Source organism: Triturus cristatus, chromosome 12, assembly GCF_964204655.1.
Source record: "Triturus cristatus chromosome 12, aTriCri1.1, whole genome shotgun sequence".
Lineage (NCBI taxonomy): Eukaryota > Metazoa > Chordata > Amphibia > Caudata > Salamandridae > Triturus > Triturus cristatus.
The window spans coordinates 763,046,829-763,064,483 of record NC_140595.1 but is presented as its reverse complement, the minus strand read 5'-3'; the positions used below and the strand labels follow the sequence as shown (position 1 = coordinate 763,064,483).

Genomic DNA, 17,655 nt, shown 5'->3' with positions numbered 1-17,655 from the left:
TTTTTGGCAACTGTGGGTTCGTTGTTGAGGGAAAGAATCAGATTGGTGTTGTCGGCATAGATGACAATGTTGAGTCTGTGGTTCCTTACAATGGCTGCGAGAGGGTGATGTAGATGTTGAGAAGATTGGGGCTCAAGGAGGGGCCCTGAGGCACTCCGCAGCTGATCTCTGTGGATTCTGAGAGGAAGGAAGGAAGGTAGTCTGACTCCCTGTGTTACGCTGCTGAGGATTCATTCCAGGGCTTTGTCACAGATTTTGACGTCGTGGAGTATTGTGCATAGGGTGCAGTGAGAGACGGTATTGAAGGCAGCCTAGAGGTCCAGAATTATGAGGGCTACAGTTTTGCATCGGTCAAGGAAGGTTTGGTTGTCATCTGTAGCAGCGAGGAGGGTGGTCTCGGTGTTGTAGTTGCTTTCGGAAGCTGGATTTGGAGAGTTACAGGATGTGGTTTGTTTCGATGAAGTCGGAAAGTTGGACGTTGATGGCCTTCTCGATGACCTTAGCTGGGAAAGGGAGCAGAGAGATGGGTCTGAAGTTATTGAGGTCTGTCGGGTTGGCAGAGAGCTTCTTCAGCAAGGGGTTGATCTGGGCATGTTTCCAGTCTTCCAGGAAGGTGGTGGAGTTGATGGAGCAGTTGATGATGCAGCAGATTTCGGGGGCGACTGTGGTGTCTGCTCTGTTGAAGAAGCGATGCAGGTAGGTGTCTGAGAATGCTCTGGAGTGGATGTTTTCCATGATCTTGAGGGTGTCATCCATGGTAAGGGTGATTTAGCTGAGTAGGGTATGTTGGGGTCAGGCATCATAGGGTATGGTGGTTGTGGGTTGCGTGGGAGGGTCTAGCGTTTCAAGGTTGTCAAAGCTGTCATATATCTCCTTGGTTTTGTGATGGAAGTAGGTGCAGAGGTTGTTGCAGAGGTCTTGGGAGGGGGGATGTCTGCTGTCTCTGTGCTGGTTCTGGTGAATTCTTTGACCACAGTGAAATTTTCCTTGCCATTGAGTGCGTTGGCATTGATCATTTCTTGTAGGGCCACTTTCTGCATTGTTCTGACGAGGTGGTGGTGTGCAGTGACAGCGGTCTTGAGGACTGAGTGGTCTTGTGGGGTCTTGCTGCTCCTTTATTTCTTCTCGAGCTGTCTACAGGTGTGTCTGGACTCATGAAGTGTGGGAGAGAACCAACTGTCTTTCTTGGAGTCTCGCTTGCTTGGGGCTTTGTTCAGGGGTGCCAAAGTGTCGGCGCAGTTGGAGATCCATCTGTGGAGGTTGCATGCTGTGGTGTTGGAGTCAGTGAATGTCGGTTGAGGGGTTTTGCTGAGGGAGGTGGTGAGCTGTTCTTCAGTGACCTTGTTCCAGATTTGACGAGGGTAGCAGTGGGCATGGTGGTGTACAGTGGGTTTGGTGAAGGCGAAGTGGATGCAGTGGAAGTTGGTCCACTGGGGCTCAGTGGTGTGGCTGAAGGTGATGTTGTCGCTGGCAGAGAAAATGGGGTCGCACATGTGTACTGCTGCCTGGGATGGGGAGGTCACCAGTTGTTTGAGTCCGATGGTTGCGAGGTTCTTCAGGAGGGATGAGGTGTTTTTGTCATTGGAGTTGTCCAGGTGAAATATGAGGTCACTGAGGTGGATGTAGTCTGTGGAGGTGAGAGTGTGGTGCGCGATGAAGTCAATGATGGAATCGCTGAAGGGTGGGTGGGGTCCAGAGGGTCTGTAGACGAGGGTGCCACAGAGGGTAGGGTTCGGGTTGGTCTGGACCTGGAAGTGGAGGTGCTCCATGTTGGTCGGGAGGTTGTCAGTGTGGGTGGTGAGGCGGAGGGTGCTTTTGTGTACGATGGTGATGCCTCCCCCCAGGTTGTTGACACGGTCCTTCTGGATGATATGGTAGCTGTTCGGGATGGTGGTGGCAATGTCTGGGGCAGAGGTAAAGTTCATCCAGGTTTCCGGGAGAAAGGCAATGTAAGGGTCAACAGAGTCAAGCAGGTCCTAGATCTCCATGCCGTGTATGTGGAGGGAGCATGTGTTGAGCAGGATGCAGTTGAGGCAGCGGGTCTGGTGTTTCGCAGTTGTGCGGTGGGTGGGGCTGGTGTGTGATGGCAAATGAAGTTGCAGGTGCAGTTCCGGCAGGAGAAAGAGCCTTGGGTGTCCATCAGTGATGTCCGACAGCAGGCAGTGTGGCGTCTGGTGTTGAGGGTGTGGAGGGTGCTGGTGTCGTAGCAGTGGATGGTCCAAGAACCAGGATCCATGGCACTAGGCACAGTCTGGCACTGACAGGAACAATTGGCCTTGCAGTACAGTTGTGCACAACTCCACCCTCCCATCCCACAAGTGATAGCCCATCCAGGCACACCTGAGATTTCTACTTTGTGTGGCTGTTTAGGAGGAATACAGAAAGATTAACTGTCAGCTACACCCATTTATTTGACTCAGAGAAAGGCTACATGTACTAAATGGCTAAGGCAGGAAAATGCCAACTATCTAAAAGTTTCATTTTCAAAATTTCAATTTAAAATCTGACTTTTCCATAAGAGAGGACTTTTCAGTACAACTTCAAAGACTTAAACATAAACTGGTTACCCTTTCCCATTTGGAAATTACAGCTAATGAAATGTATTGAGGTGATTAAAATGTTGTCCTTTGGTAGAGCTTGGTCTTGCAGTAGTGAAAAATAAATGTAAGAGTTTTTCTCTACTAGGGAAGAAAGAGACATAGGTAGTGAGGAAAATGGGTAAACTACCTGATAATTAACCAGATGGTAGGAATCCAGTTTTTCTCTAAATTTGCCCTTCCCTTCTTTTTCAGACTTCATAGTAGTCGCAAAGTCATGCACACTATCATATAGGTGCAGCCCATGACGCACCATTTTGTGAACATTTCCAACATACTCCTAGTTTGAACTGTCCCCTTGGAGTTACTTAATTTACATTTGGATTCCTACCATCTGGTTCACTATGAGGTAATTTACCCATTACCCTCACTACCTATATCTCTTGTTTCCGTCCCTGTATTCTATTCTTATTTTAAACTTTGTCTCCAGTATACAGCACCTACAGAATAATTGTGTTATCCTGTCCTGATGATGACCTGAATTCTAACAGGTCGAAACACAGTCAACTACTGTTTTGTCTCCCTTGGTTCCTTACATGTTCTCAAATAATTGTTTTCCCACTGCCCATGTTATGTAACCTTTTAAAACATGTTGCTGCTTTCCTCTGTTTGTCTCACTTTACCACATGTCCCACCTGTGCCATTCACTTTACACAAACACTTGTGTGTACACTATATTGTTGGATTACACTTGCATATAATGTAATAGGGAAGACATAACTAATACATACTGAATTAAGAGATTTGAATATAGACCGCATTTTTCAAAATTGTTGTTGTTTTCCTGATCAGTTGTAATTGATTTTACACCCTGCCAAATTGTCTAGAAGTATTACCTGTTGATACATTGTTCTTTGTTAGCATTTAATTTACAGGCCCCGGGCACATATAGTACCACTTTATTAGGGACTTACAAGTAAATTAAATATGCCAATTGGGTGTAAGCTAATTTTAACCATATTTAAGGGAGAGACCACAAGCCCCTTAGCCCTGGTTAGCAGTTCACAACATGTGGGTACCCACCTGAGCTGCCCATCTAATTGATGTAGAACTGTACTAGTGTTTTGGTTGCTCAGTCAATTGAAAGATCGCTGCTCAAACATGTGGCAATCTGCAGGTTATAACTGAGTTCTCAATGCAGTAGACGTCATTAAATTGGATAATTGAAACAACTGCTAATAGTGGATGGTCTTGGCAGAGTTACCAACTTAGATGTACATGTTGCAATAAAACATGCAGTGACTATTTATACAGACGGCAATGTGTTGGACTTGGCCCTTTTTGCATCCCTGAACTTTGTGCCTTCCTCCCGTATTTTCTCTGACCTGTTTTTGTTGGTTTTATGACTCTGGGCACTTTACCACTGCTGATCAGAGCTAAAGTGCATATGGTCTCCCTATTGTAAATTGATGTATGAATTAGTGATTCCATGATTGGTTGGTTTGGTTTACTTGTCAGACCCTAGTACAGTGCACTGAGTGTGCCCAGGGCTGTAAACCAAATGCTGCTGGTGGGCTTGCAGCACTGGTTGTGCCACCCACAGAAGCATCCTGTAAAAGTGTGTCTCGGGTCTGCCATTGCAGAGACTGTGTGCAGTCTGGTACTGCCATGCTGACTGGGCAAGTACACCCACTTTCCACTCCCTAAGCCTTCACTTTTCTTCATATCAGACACCCCTATGGTGAGCCCAAGGGCAGGGTGCATTGTAAGTATAAGGTAGGACACGCCCTGGTGTGTGTGGCATGCCCTAATAGTGAATTACAGCCATTTTTGTTTTTCACTATTGCAAGGCTACCTGTCCCCCATAGGCCAGAATGGGCAGTTTGATTATTACATCGTATAATCCTAACAGACTCAGGGAACTAGGTAGAAATTCGAGTTTAGTATGCCTGAACTCAGACTTTTAGTGAAGTTGGTTTTAACATTCTGTGTTTGAAAATACCACTTTTAGAAAGTAGGTATTTTCTTGTCTAACCATCCAAACTTGCCTCTGCTAGGTTGTGTATTCCTTGTCTGGAGTTTGAGTGACAGGGGCCGGGGGATTCCAGGAGACAAGGTGAGTCAGCACAGGGCTGAATAGAAATTTCTGCAAGTAGATGGGTGGGAGGAGTTGCACCTGGGACCTGAATAGGGCTGTGCCTTTCCTCCACAATGCTGGCTCCACCTCCTGTGGTGCGCCTGATGTCTCTGCCCTGCACTGTGAAAGGAAAGAAGGAGTCATGTCAACAAAGTGCACCAGGACTGACCAGAACTGGTTTGGACTAAACAAAGGCCTCTCTGCCTTCAGAGAACAAAGAGAAACTGAGTATAAATATTGGGACCCAAACCCAAGAACTTTAGATCACTTTGGGAAACAAGAAGAAACCTTTGCTGAGGAGAGGAACCAGAGAGACTGAGGAGTGACCATCCCTCAGCTGAAGTGCTGCTTGGGGGATTGGCCTGCAGTGGTTGCCTAAACTGCAAAAGAAAGGAGAGAGGAACTTTGTGTGTACTTTCATCAACTTGTAAGGGATCTCCAAGGGCTTGAGAGAGAGCTTGCCTCCTGCTGAAGTCTCAGGGACAACAGACTTTACCCACCAGCTCCCCAAGAGTTCTTCTGGAAGTGCCTGCTGCTGTGCGAGGCTTTCTGAAGGACTGAGTGTCGCAAGGAGCTGGAAGCGCGACTCACGAAGAAGAAGCATGTCGCCGCCGCTGTCATCGTATCGCCGAAGAGGAGGATCGAAGTCACATCAGACGCCGCAGCATCAAAGGAGAAGTGTGTCGCCACCGCTGCAGTTGTTGCATCGTTGCCGAAGCGCCTCGCATCACAGCAAAAGTGAGTTATCTAGTGTTGAGGGAGCAGTACGTACACCCAGAGATGTGGCGCCTGACTTGAAGAAGGGGGTTAACATACACCAGGAGGTTCAAGGACATGAGGTAGGTCCAGTGGTGCGCAGTGTCCCTGAGGTGGATTGAGGAACTGGCACAGGGGTTCATAGTCCTAGTGGAGGGAGCGACACTCTACTGACTCTAGATGAGAGGTGCAGGGAGAGGGGTTACCTCATCGTTGAAGTCCTGGTGTGTGAGTGTGAAGACTGCCCGGAAGGGGGTTAAGTGACAGAGACCGTCAGATGCAGTCTTGACAATCTCAGGAGAGTAGTGTGGAGTATGTGTGCGAGGCACTGGATAGTGAGGTGAAGGATAGTTTGGTTAACCCTTGTAGGGGGCTGTGTGATCTAATTGTGGGAGAGCGTATTGTAAGTCCCAGTTTTCCAGAGCTATGTCAACACCTGTTGGAGAGTGAGTTCTCTGACCCCAGGGACCTCACATTGGAGGCAGACCTTTTGGTGGATGCCAGAGGGTCTGGAGAGGCATTGGGGAGTGACCCTGAGGGGAGTGGGTCAGGTATCTTCCAACCCAGAGTGGTGGAAGTGGTTCAGAGTAGCCCAGCTAGGTCCTGTTGTAGTGGGAGGGGTGTAGGAACTCACATCCTGTCTCAGTGGAGAAGGAGTGAGTGTGGGGCTGCATGTACCAAGGTGCCAGAAACCCAGTCTCAGAACCTGGATGGGAACACCAGGTGGGGAGCCTAGGCTGTCCTGATGGGCCGCCCGTTGAGGGGGATCCCCTGGTGTCTGATGAACTAGGAGTGTCTGTAAGCAGGCCTCCATCGGTTCTAGTGTCTGGCAGTGCCACTCCTAAGTGGAGGGTGCAGAAGTCCAGATTGATGGGTGAGAGGGGGAAAGAGTCCCCAGTGGAAGAACCAGTGAGTCAGGGGCCAGCCAGAAGGGCTGAGTCACCAGTGAATGACCATGGTGACATCACTTCTGTCCTGGGGGATCTTCACACACTGTCAGATGGACAGGGGTCAGGAGATATGCGCCAGATAGACTGTTACATGACACATGAGTTGTGTGTCACCCTCGGGGGGACATATGTGCTCCCAATGATGTCCTGGTGCGCCAGGCAAGTGTTCAACTGCAGGGGCTGGTCCCTGGGTTGGAGAGCCAGGTTCAGGTGTTGTCTGACCTGGAGGAAGGGACAACTGTACACAGTGTCCTGACCGGTTGGTCTTATAGGTGTACCACTCCAGGTGGGAGGGTACAGCACTCTGGAAGGGGGTGTAGAGGGAGGGAGACCTCACCTCTGACCCCGGTTCAACTGGAGGGTTTAGACTCTAGGTTGGAGGGCCAGGTTCAGGGTGTCCCCCCTGACCTAGACGCCCAGTTGCAGGATACAACCCCTGAACTGGTTGGCAAATTGTGCAGGACACCTGCTACAGGCACCCTGACAATTCTAGAATGGGGTACCACTCCAGGTGGGAGGGCACAGAGCCCCAAGGAGGAAGACCGGGTGTGGGAGAGCCCACCCCAATCTCTTTTCCAGCTGCCGGGTACAGGCCCAGGGCTGGTGGGTTAGTGCCAGGATGTCATACCTGCCCTGACAAGAGGGAGGATGGACAAAGGGTGTCAAGCACCTGGGGTTACTGTCCCCACTCTCTGACGCCACAGCAGAGGTTTGAGAACCCTGAGAGGCATAAGGCCTGGGTCTCATCACTGACTACGGTCAGTGGCCACTGTGGCTTGCTGTCTGTCTGTTGGGACACACCTGTAAGCAAGCTAAGGTTAGGTGCTGCACAGGTGGTGTCCACAGGTGAGGAGAAGGGTTCCCCTTGGATTAGCTTGGTGGGCCCTGAAAGTATGGACAGAGGGATCCAAATGGGTTCAGATTGGTGTAGAACTGGAATATGCCCCTGCAGATGCGGGCCAGGTCCAGGTTCTATCACCCAAAGCAGGGAAGCCCATCAAGGTGGTGATTGGTCTACCCTGTGTTTTGGCTAGAAGGGGGTTGTGTTGGACTTGGCCCTTTTTGAAGGGTCATCCCTGAACTTTTTGCTTTTCTCCTGTATTTTCTCTGATATGTTTTTATTGGTTTTATGACTCTGGGCACTTTACCACTGCTGATCAGTACTAAACTGCATATGCTCTCCCTATTGTAAATTGATGTATGAATTAGTGATTCCATGATTGGTTGGTTTGGTTTACTTGTCAGACCCTAGTACAGTGCACTGAGTGTGCCCAGGGCTGTAAACCAAATGCTGCTGGTGGGCTTGCAGCACTGGTTGTGCCACCCACAGAAGCATCCTGTAAAAGTGTGTCTCGGGTCTGCCATTGCAGAGACTGTGTGCAGTCTGGTACTGCCATGCTGACTGGGCAAGTACACCCACTTTCCACTCCCTAAGCCTTCACTTTTCTTCATATCAGACACCCCTATGGTGGGCCCAAGGGCAGGGTGCATTGTAAGTATAAGGTAGGGCATGCCTTGGTGTTTGTGGCATGTCCTAATAGTGAATTACAGCCATTTTTGTTTTTCACTATTGCAAGGCTACCTGTTCCCCATAGGCCAGAATGGGCAGTTTGATTATTACATCTTATAATCCTAACTGACTCAGGGAACTAGGTAGGAATTTGAGTTTAGTATGCCTGAACTCAGAATGATAAAATACATCTTTTAGTGAAGTTGGTTTTAACATTCTGTGTTTGAAAATACCACTTTTAGAAAATAGGTATTTTCTTGTCTAACCATCCAAGCCTGCCTCTGCTAGGTTGTGTATTCCTTGTCTGGAATTTGAGTGACAGGGGCTGGGGGATTCCAGGAGACAGGGTGAGCCAGCACAGGTCTGAATAGAAATGTCTGCATGTAGATGGGTGGGAGGAGTTGCACCTGGGACCTGAATAGCGCTGTGCCTTCTCTCCACAATGCTGGCTCCACCTCCTCTGGTGCGTCTGATGTCTCTGCCCTGCACTGTGAAAGGAAAGAAGGAGTCATGTCAACAAAGTGCTCCAGAACTGACCAGAACTGGTTTGGACTAAGCAAAGGCCTCTCTGCCTTCAGAGAACAAAGAGAAACTGAGTATAAATATTGGGACTCAAAGCCAAGAACTTTAGATCACGTTCAGAAACAAGAAGAAACCTTTGCTGAGGAGAGGAACCAGAGAGACTGAGGATTGACTATCCCTCAGCTGAAGTGCTGCTTGGGGGATTGGCCTGCAGTGGTTGCCTAAACTGCCAAAGAAGGGAGAGAGGAACTTTGTGTGTACTTTCATCAACTTGTAAAGGCTCTCCAAGTGCTTGAGAGAGAGTTTGCCTCCTGCTGAAGTCTCAGGGACAACAGACTTCAGCCACCAGCTTCCCAAGAGTTCTTCTGGAAGTGCCTGCTGCTGTGCGAGGCTTTCTGAAGGACTGTGTGTCGCAAGGAGCTGGAAGCGCGACTCACGAAGAAGAAGCATGTTGCCGCCGTAGCCGCTGTTGTCGCATCGCCGAAGAGGAAGATCGACGTCGCATCAGACGCCGCCACATCAACGGAGAAGAGTGTCGCCACCGCTGCAGTTGTTGCATCGTTGCCGAAGCACCTTGCATCGCCGGAGAAGAGGATCGACGTTGCATCAGACGCCACCGCATCAACATAGAAGCGTGTCGCCACCGCTGCAGTTGTCGCATCGTTGCCAAAGCACCTCGCATCGCCGGAGAAGAGGATCGACGTCACATCAGATGCTGCCGCATCACCAAGAAGCGTGTCGCCGGGCCTGTCGCAGCTCAGGTGAATCGTTGAGATGCCACACGGCCGTGGCATCGTTGCCGAAGCACCTCGCATCGCCTGAGAAGAGGATCGACATTGCATCAGATGCCGCCACATCACCGGGAAGCATGTCCCAGGGCCTGTCGCGGCTCAGAAGAATCGTAGAGTTGCCGCACGGCCATTGTGTTGCATCAAGAAGAACACGCCATCTTTTTCGCATTGTACCGGATCTTCATCGCATCATGGCGTTGTGTGCCGCATCACCACAGAAGTGCAGTAAGAAACCAACGCATCACCTCCCCTTGCAGAGAAGAACCGATGCATCCCCTTTGCATCAGCAGGGACCCGACGCTTCACCGTTCTTGCGTGTAAGGAACCAACGCATCACCTTCCCTGCAAGCACTTTCGTTGCATAGTGTTACGCATCCTAAGGTGCATTGAACTCAAAGTGTCGCATTTTAACATCTAAAGAGAACTAAGCTAATTTTACCATTTTAAGTATAGTATTGTGGATTTTTGTCGTTTGTGGTCTTGTGTTAAGTCTATATAAAAGATACTTATTTTTATTATACAACTTGTGTTATGTCCATCTGTAGTGTTTTCACTGAGTTATTGTATGTGTTCACAAATACTTTACCCACTGCCTCTGAGATAAGCCTGTCTGCTCGTGCCAAGCTACCAAGGGGGTGAGCAAGGGTTATTTTAGGAGTGTACCCCCTCACCCTGAATAGCCGCAAGGGCCCCTATTTGGTCAAAGGTACCTACTTCTGCAAACTAGAGACCCCCAAATCTAACATTCGTGGTTAGCGGTGAGGATTCTAGACTTGCATATGTGACTCATACACAGTGATTGATGAACACTACTAGTGAGTGCAGACCAAACGCAACCACATACTGTTTTTCTGTTTTCTGGTGTCCTCCTGGAAGTGTTTTTGATACTATGACTCTGGTTAGTTGTTGCAAAATGGAACTTGACTTCTGGCACATGTTTGTCTACACAATGAAGGGGCTATGTGTGTTTTGCAAGGAAAGAGGGCTGCCTGTGAATAGACGGTCCAGGGAGGATCTTGAGGCATCGTTATTTTCACTGCGGTATATCAATAGGTCACTTTCTCCACCTCAGTATATCCAAGGATCATTCCTACTACATTCTGAAGCATGGTTAGCTGATGACTCCATCTCATCAGGGACACAATTTCCAGAGCACTGTTTTAAAGTCTCAGCTATAGCAGACTCTGTTGGCAAAACATGACATATACTTTAGTGGTCTTTGGATCAGCCACTTAATCGTGATTGGATGGCTTTGTTCTCTTTCTCAAGTCTCTGCTATGGATTCATTGGCTTTTCCCCTTCTACTTATGTTTCTCCCTCCCAAAAGCATTTTGATTTCACTATATTCTGATTGTGAGAGTGGTGTCATTTCACTGCTGACTTGAGGGGACCCTTTTTTTCTTTACTTTCAGACTCCATGGGAGTGCATATCATTCTTTGCTCTCTCCCCCGCTTCTTACACGTAACATACCAGTGCCATACACCCTCAGGTGCTTTTAATTTCTTCTCTCCCTCTCCCTTCCTCACCTTCCTAATGCTCTTCATCTCGTTTTCAGTTTTTTTTAAATGTGTGCACTAACCCAGCTCTATTTTTACTCCCCTCCCTCCCCCTCACTTTCCATTTCCATTTCTTCCAAATGTATCTATTTATTGAGTGTCTAAAAGCTGCAAAGTGCTGCTACACCACTTTGCTTTTTATTTGCACATCCGTGTACTTTTTTTGTTACTTGTTTTACCTTTAGTTTATTGCTAGGGGTGAACACAAAACATACTCATACATGCATAACCTTGCATGCTGAACTAGGTATACGCATTGACTACCATCCAGGAATGGCTTTATGGGACCACATGCATCATGACACATGCCTACACACCAAGAGTTAGCATGATATGTCTTTTCTTTTATAGATAAACTATTCCAATATGATCAGACATGTGTCCATGTGCACGCATATGCATCATAATCCATGGTTTCAGATGGATTAGAACATTGGAATGTTGTGAGAGCCACTAAAGACGATGAAGGGGCTCAGGGCTGATAATGTTCGGTATAAGACTTGTGATCGAGTATTCCAATGTTTGTCTTTCAGATTCTCCCTTTTTAATTTAGAACATTCTACCCTCAGTGGGTGGAATGTTCTAAAATCTTGATAGCCCTTCTGGCACCGGCTATATCGGTTGTTGAAGGCCCTCTGCCTCGTTACATACCCTCGCCGGGTACAGGACATTTAACAGCTGGTGTAGCCCTCAGCAGTGGGTGATAAGGCCATATTGGTATGCACTGGTGGCAATCTTAGCTTTAGGAAACACAAATGCAAACAAATGCTGATAAAGCCAATAGCTCAGCCTTATAAGAGCCAGAACCGATTGACTTTTCTAATACTTGTTGTAATTTGGAGACACAGATTTATGCCACTTATGCCTCAATCTATGTATGGTGACTTTCTAGAGTAACAGATCTTGTTTAAATGGTAGCACTTCTGAATCTGATCTGAGAGCGGTCCTTGTCGATGGAGACACAAGAGTGGGGTATAGGCAATAGAAGGTATACATTGATGAATTTAGCCCGTCGGCAAAAGAACAACATTGACTTCATTATTGAAATAATTAGTGAGTACATTGAAATGCAATACCTAGCAGTTCTTGTATTTTATAATTGTAGGTATTTTCATCAATCTGAAATTTTATATAAACAGTCTTGTATGGTTTTATAAGTAACTAAAACAAACAATAATAGTTAAATACATACACGCCTGTCATCAGCTCAAAATCCGTCTAGGATTTCCTGCTCTCTGGTGCCTCTCTGAGGATACTGTTGTAAATTGTCTGCATATGCATTTCAAATGTTAAAGTGATGGAAAAGAGGAAATTGTTTGAACATGTTTTGTACTGGAAACTGGGATCAAATGTACAAAGCATTTTTGTGTTTCTAAATGGCAAAATTGGGTCGTTTGCGATCGCAAAAATGCATGTTCTTATGTACAAACTACAACTGCGATTCCATAACAAGTTACCAAATCATAATTTGGGTTTGAGACTCAATACCAATTCGATATTTGGAATCGGCGTGTTTAGGGTATCCCTTCCAAATACGGAATTGGATTAGTATGTATTAATACGTTCATCCAAATTCCTGTTGCAAAACAAACAATCTTTTTCCACCTCCTCAAAGGTGGCAGTAATCCCTAGATTAGGTGGGCATACATAGAGGTAAGTCTCCAATGGCCCTTACTCGGTTGGCATGTTGGAGCGGTTGAATCACAGCCGTGACAGAGTAGTCTTCGCCGTGAATAAACCTATGGTCAACCCAAATTTAAATTGAGCAGGCAGACCACAGTCATGGAGTTATGGATAGTACATCACTGATGCGACAGAGTATCCACACCTACCAAGATTTAAATCAGGCTCTACATTTTCAAACTAAAACCTTTACCTATGAAGCCATCCAACTCCATAATTCAGTTTCCTCAATTAATTCTACTTCACACACTTAAAATTGTTAATCTAGGCCACATGTGTATCTCTCTGCAAGGTAAGTAGTGAATAAGGGAAATGAAACAATTGAAGGCACCATCTCTCACCTCTGTGACTTCTTCAGCCCACTGAATAGCGCTCGTATTGATAATCAATATTTTCCCTGAAGTAGCGGTGGAGTCATAGCTGCCCACCTTCACATGCCTTATGATGCTTTTGGGATCTCGATGCCAATTCACAATGTCATACCGTGCTGGTGGATTGCCATATTTATCAAATAATTTCTCTGTGCCTTCTTTTTTCAAGCGCACCCTCTTTATGTAGTGGAAGAGCTAGGGACAGAAGGAAGATGACATCATTTTTAGGGTACTGTTTATATCATTTCATGCCAAGTGTTCTTTCTCTACCGCAATTAATATTATTGGTGTAATTATTATAATTAATAGTTATTAAGTGCAGCATTGATTGAGGCATCTTGACTCTGGGAACAAGAATAAGAATTGAGGCATCTTGGTGCCAGGAAGAAGACTATAAAACATAAAAAGGACAATGAAGGAGTCAGGGCCTGATTACGATCTTGGAGGATAGGGTTACTCCATTGCAAACGTGACAGATATACCATACGCCAAATGACAATTCCATTATATACTATGGGACTTGTAATTTGGGGGAGGGCATATCACCAAAAATGTGACAGGATATCTGTCACATTTGAGACAGAGTATCCCATCCGCCAATCTTGTAATCAGGCCCTAAGTCTGAGAAACAGCAAACAGGTAATGTATCCACTACGAAAATAGATGAGCTTTCACAGCACTTTGTAAGTTTCGATATTGGAGCTGCTACTGGTTGTGGAGCTCTAGGGAGGACAGAGAAGCTGGGCTACTCTTAGAGAAGTTTCCATGGGTTAGCTGGAGTGCCTTGAGATGGATCCTTAGTTTAGCGATAGCCAGTTGAGATTAGATGGAAATAAGTGACTATTATCTAATATAAGAGAGAGAAAGAGACCATCACCCACCCAGCAGGAAGAGCTATTTTATCAACACTTCTGGTTTTCTGATAACAAGAGCAGTTCAGTGAAAGACGTAGGAGGCTGCAAATAACTGCAAAAATGTCTGCATGAGACCACATTTTGACCTTTCTGTGGACAATGAATTATTTATTGAATCCTGCTTCTTGTCCTGAAGGTAGTTCTTTATGAAGATTTAAGGATCTGATTTAGATTCCACTAGTGAATGTAAATCCTCATTTATGGATGAGGATTTCGTAGGAGACTCCACCAGGCTACCCTTAAGGTTTAGGCTGTACTTAAAGAAATTTGAAGATTTTCCATCACCACTAAACTCTATATCAGACCGTAGTTTTGTATTTGACTTCAAATACAGAGGTCCTGATTTCAAGCAGATGGGTGTTTTTGGACTCCTTGTGTAAACATCTGTTTCTGCAGGGGTCCGAATTATGAATTCGGTTGTATTTACCAAATCTGATAATTAACAGGTGCATTAAATAGCTCACCCTTCGCTAAAGGTCAAACCTGTTGGAATTTAAAAGGGGAAAAGTGTACAGTATTTACCGTACCAAAGTCATTCACCAGAAAATCATAACAGGGGCTACTAATTGCACCTGATAAATAAAGCACCCCAGGGTCCCGTTATTTATCTAGTGCCAAAAAAGCTCATTGATTCTGAGAAACTCTGTATCAGAGCTTTAGGCTGCAAAAGGAAAGGACTCTGGAAAAACATACCAACTTATAAAAAATTGCTAAAAGGAACCAAAGGCACATTTTATCCGTTAAATGATAGGGTTAAAATTGCATTTGTACTCCAGTACTAGTAGTTAAATAGTTCTCCTTGTTTATATATTTTGACAATCTCATATGTAATTATCCATATTACATATTATCATATTTATTTATATTTAGCCCTTTTTAGGTCTCACCTACACAGCTCATGTGCTGTGAGATGTATTGTTTACAATTCAGTGGACTTATAACCCGCCCACAGCATACTATTAGTTTTTTTTTGTTTTCACTCTCCTCTGCAATGTTTCGACTGGTTAGCTCCTGTAGCTTTCCCTTGCTTTCTTGTGTTAGTTCTTTCCTGGATTATTGCCCAAGTACATGTCCTCTTCCTTGTATTATTGCAGTACACATTTTTTTTTATTTGATAAGTGTTTCAGTATAATTCCTGGATGTGCAATTCGCTTTCCTAATTTTAACACAGGTGTTTGGCTTCTTATTTATGTTGCATTCACCTTATCTGCCATCTCTATCTACACTTTAGTTACTTACACACACAACTATACTATTCTATGCCACTCTCTGCTATACCACTCCACTCTACACCACTTCACTTCACTTTGCGCCACTCTACACAATTTCACTCTATGCCATTCTACTCTACACATCTCCACTCTACTGTACCCTACTTCACACCACTTGAATACACATCACTCTAGGCCACGCCACACTCTTCTATGCCACCCCACTGCACGCCGCACAATGCCACTCTACGGACTCTTTATGCCAATCTAAGCCACTGTAATGTACGACACTCGAAGCTACTCTTCTCAACTCCACTCCACGCCACTCTATTCTGTGCCACTCCACTCTACATCACTCCACTCTACGTTGTGCCACTCTGCTCTACACCATGCCACTCTACTCCACTCTACATTATTAAACTCTACAGAGCTCAATGCCACTGCACTCCACTCTACACCACTCCAATCCACGTTACCCCACGCTACTCTACGCCATTCCACTTTATGTCACTCCACGCCACTCTAGGCCACGTCCCTCTCTGCCACTCCACTCTCTGCTACTCCACCTCACTCTATGCCACTGTACTCTATGCCACTCTTTGCCACTCCACTCTATGCCACTCTAATCTATGCCACTTTATGCCACTTTACTCTAGGGCACTCTACTCTACACCACTCTGTTTCACTCTACGCCGCTGTACTCCACTATACTCCAACCTACTCAACACCACTCTTCTCTATGCCACTGCAGTCTACAATACCCTATGCCAATCTACTTATTGCCACTCCACTCTACCCCACCCCACTCTATTCTATGTCACTCTCTGCAACTCTATGCACTCTACTCTACACTACTCCACGCCACTCTACTCCACCCCATTTTAAACCATTCTACTGTATTTCACTCTACTGTATGCCACTCTATGCTACTCTATGCTACTCTACTCTATGCCACTCCACTCTATGCCATGCTACTTTCCCCGGTGCCAGTCCATACCTCTCCACTCAATGCCACTGTACAGTACTATACACCACTCCAGTCTTTGCCTCTCACGGCTACTCTACTCTAAGTCACTTCATGCCACTGTACTTCATTCTGCGCCATTATACTACATGCCACTCTACTCTACGCCATTCCGCTCTATGCCGCTCTACTCTAAACCACTCTACACCATTCTACGCCACTCCAGGTGTGCAGACATAAATATCGAGTTGCACAAATATCGAGTAAAAAATATTGTGGTTCAGAAATATCGACAGCAAGAAAATCGTGGTCAAGAATATTGACTCAAGGTAAGTAAGATTGACTTTTTTTAATTAATGTTATGTATTTTAGTATATATATTATATGTATGTGATGTATGTTTTTTTGTATAAGAATTGTCTGTATTTTTAATATATGTGTTACATTTTTAGTAGTTATTAAACTGTTTTATTAGAATTTTCCGTTTTGTGGGTTTATAGGGGAATAGGGTGGGAAGCAATGTAATTATAGTAAATTAATTGATTGATTTGTATTTATTAATATTTGTTTAAATGAGATTTTATAGTTTTAAATGTGTAATGTAATGTATTATTATTAATTAATTAATTGGTTGTTAATTGATTTTAAATAACTAATTGGTAATTAATCATGGTAATTGTGTGATTAATTTTAGGTGTGTGTTGTGGTGTTTATAGGTGTAAAGGGGGAAGTAATGTATTTTTAATTTATGAATTAATAACTGGTTGTTAATTAATTTTAATGAATTAACTGGTAATTAATTATGGTAATTGTGTAATTAGTTTTAGGTGTGTGTTGTGGTGTTTCTAGGTGTAAAGAGTAGGAAGTAATTTATTTTTAATTTATGAATTAATAATTTGTTGCTAACTAATTTTAATTAATTAATTGGTAATTAATTATGGCCATTGTGTAATTAATCATAGGTGTGTGTTTGTGTAAAGGATGTTAGGCAGTTTATACATTTTTTATTATGAATGTTCTGGTAATTAATCATAATTAAATTAATTAAAATGTTATTATGGTAATTGTGTAGTTAAGTTTAGGTGTGTGTTGTGGTGTTTATAGGAGTAAAGGGTGGAAAGTAATTTGTGTCGAATTAATTAATATATAGGTGCCGATTCCGATCGGGTAAAAAAAATTCCCGTATCACTCGTATCCGTATATTTTTACGTACGAATCGTACAAGTCCCGTCCCACCGGTGAAGTACGATTCGTACGTGAAAAATACATACGAATCGTATCGGGAAAAGGTCTACGAGACGTACCCGGACAGTTTTACGTACAAATCGAAAAACTGAAGTCCGAGCGAACAAGTACGATCCGTACCGCCCTTCCGAATACACAAGCGTATGTAAAACGTCCCGTACGTAGCGAACTCTGTACCACTCGTATCCCGGGAAAACTTGTGCCCGGGATACGAGTCGTACAGCCCCCCCTCTCTCCCCGCGTATGTCCGCACGTACCCCCGTATGTCAGCACCGTACTCCCCCGTATGTCAGCACCGTACCCCCCCATGTCCGCACCGTACCCCAGCCCCGTACTTGTACGCACCGTACCCCAGCCCCGTACTTGTACTCACCGTACCCCAGCACCGTACCCCAGCCCCGTACTTGTACACACTGTACCCCAGCCCCGTACTTGTACGCACCGTACCCCAGCACCATACCCCAGCCCCGTACTTGGACGCACCGTACCCCAGCTCCGTACTTGGAC

General features: G+C 45.3%; 1 protein-coding gene across 1 annotated transcript in view; it reads right to left on the bottom strand.

Annotated features, from left to right (window-relative positions):
* Window positions 1–17,655, bottom strand: part of LOC146782750 (extracellular calcium-sensing receptor-like) — a 107,207-nt gene that overhangs the window by 19,791 nt on the left and 69,761 nt on the right. The window contains exon 4 of the mRNA XM_085637821.1: window positions 12,785–13,009. Coding sequence (XP_085493947.1) covers window positions 12,785–13,009 — 225 coding nt within the window. The remainder of the gene's footprint in view (window positions 1–12,784; window positions 13,010–17,655) is intronic.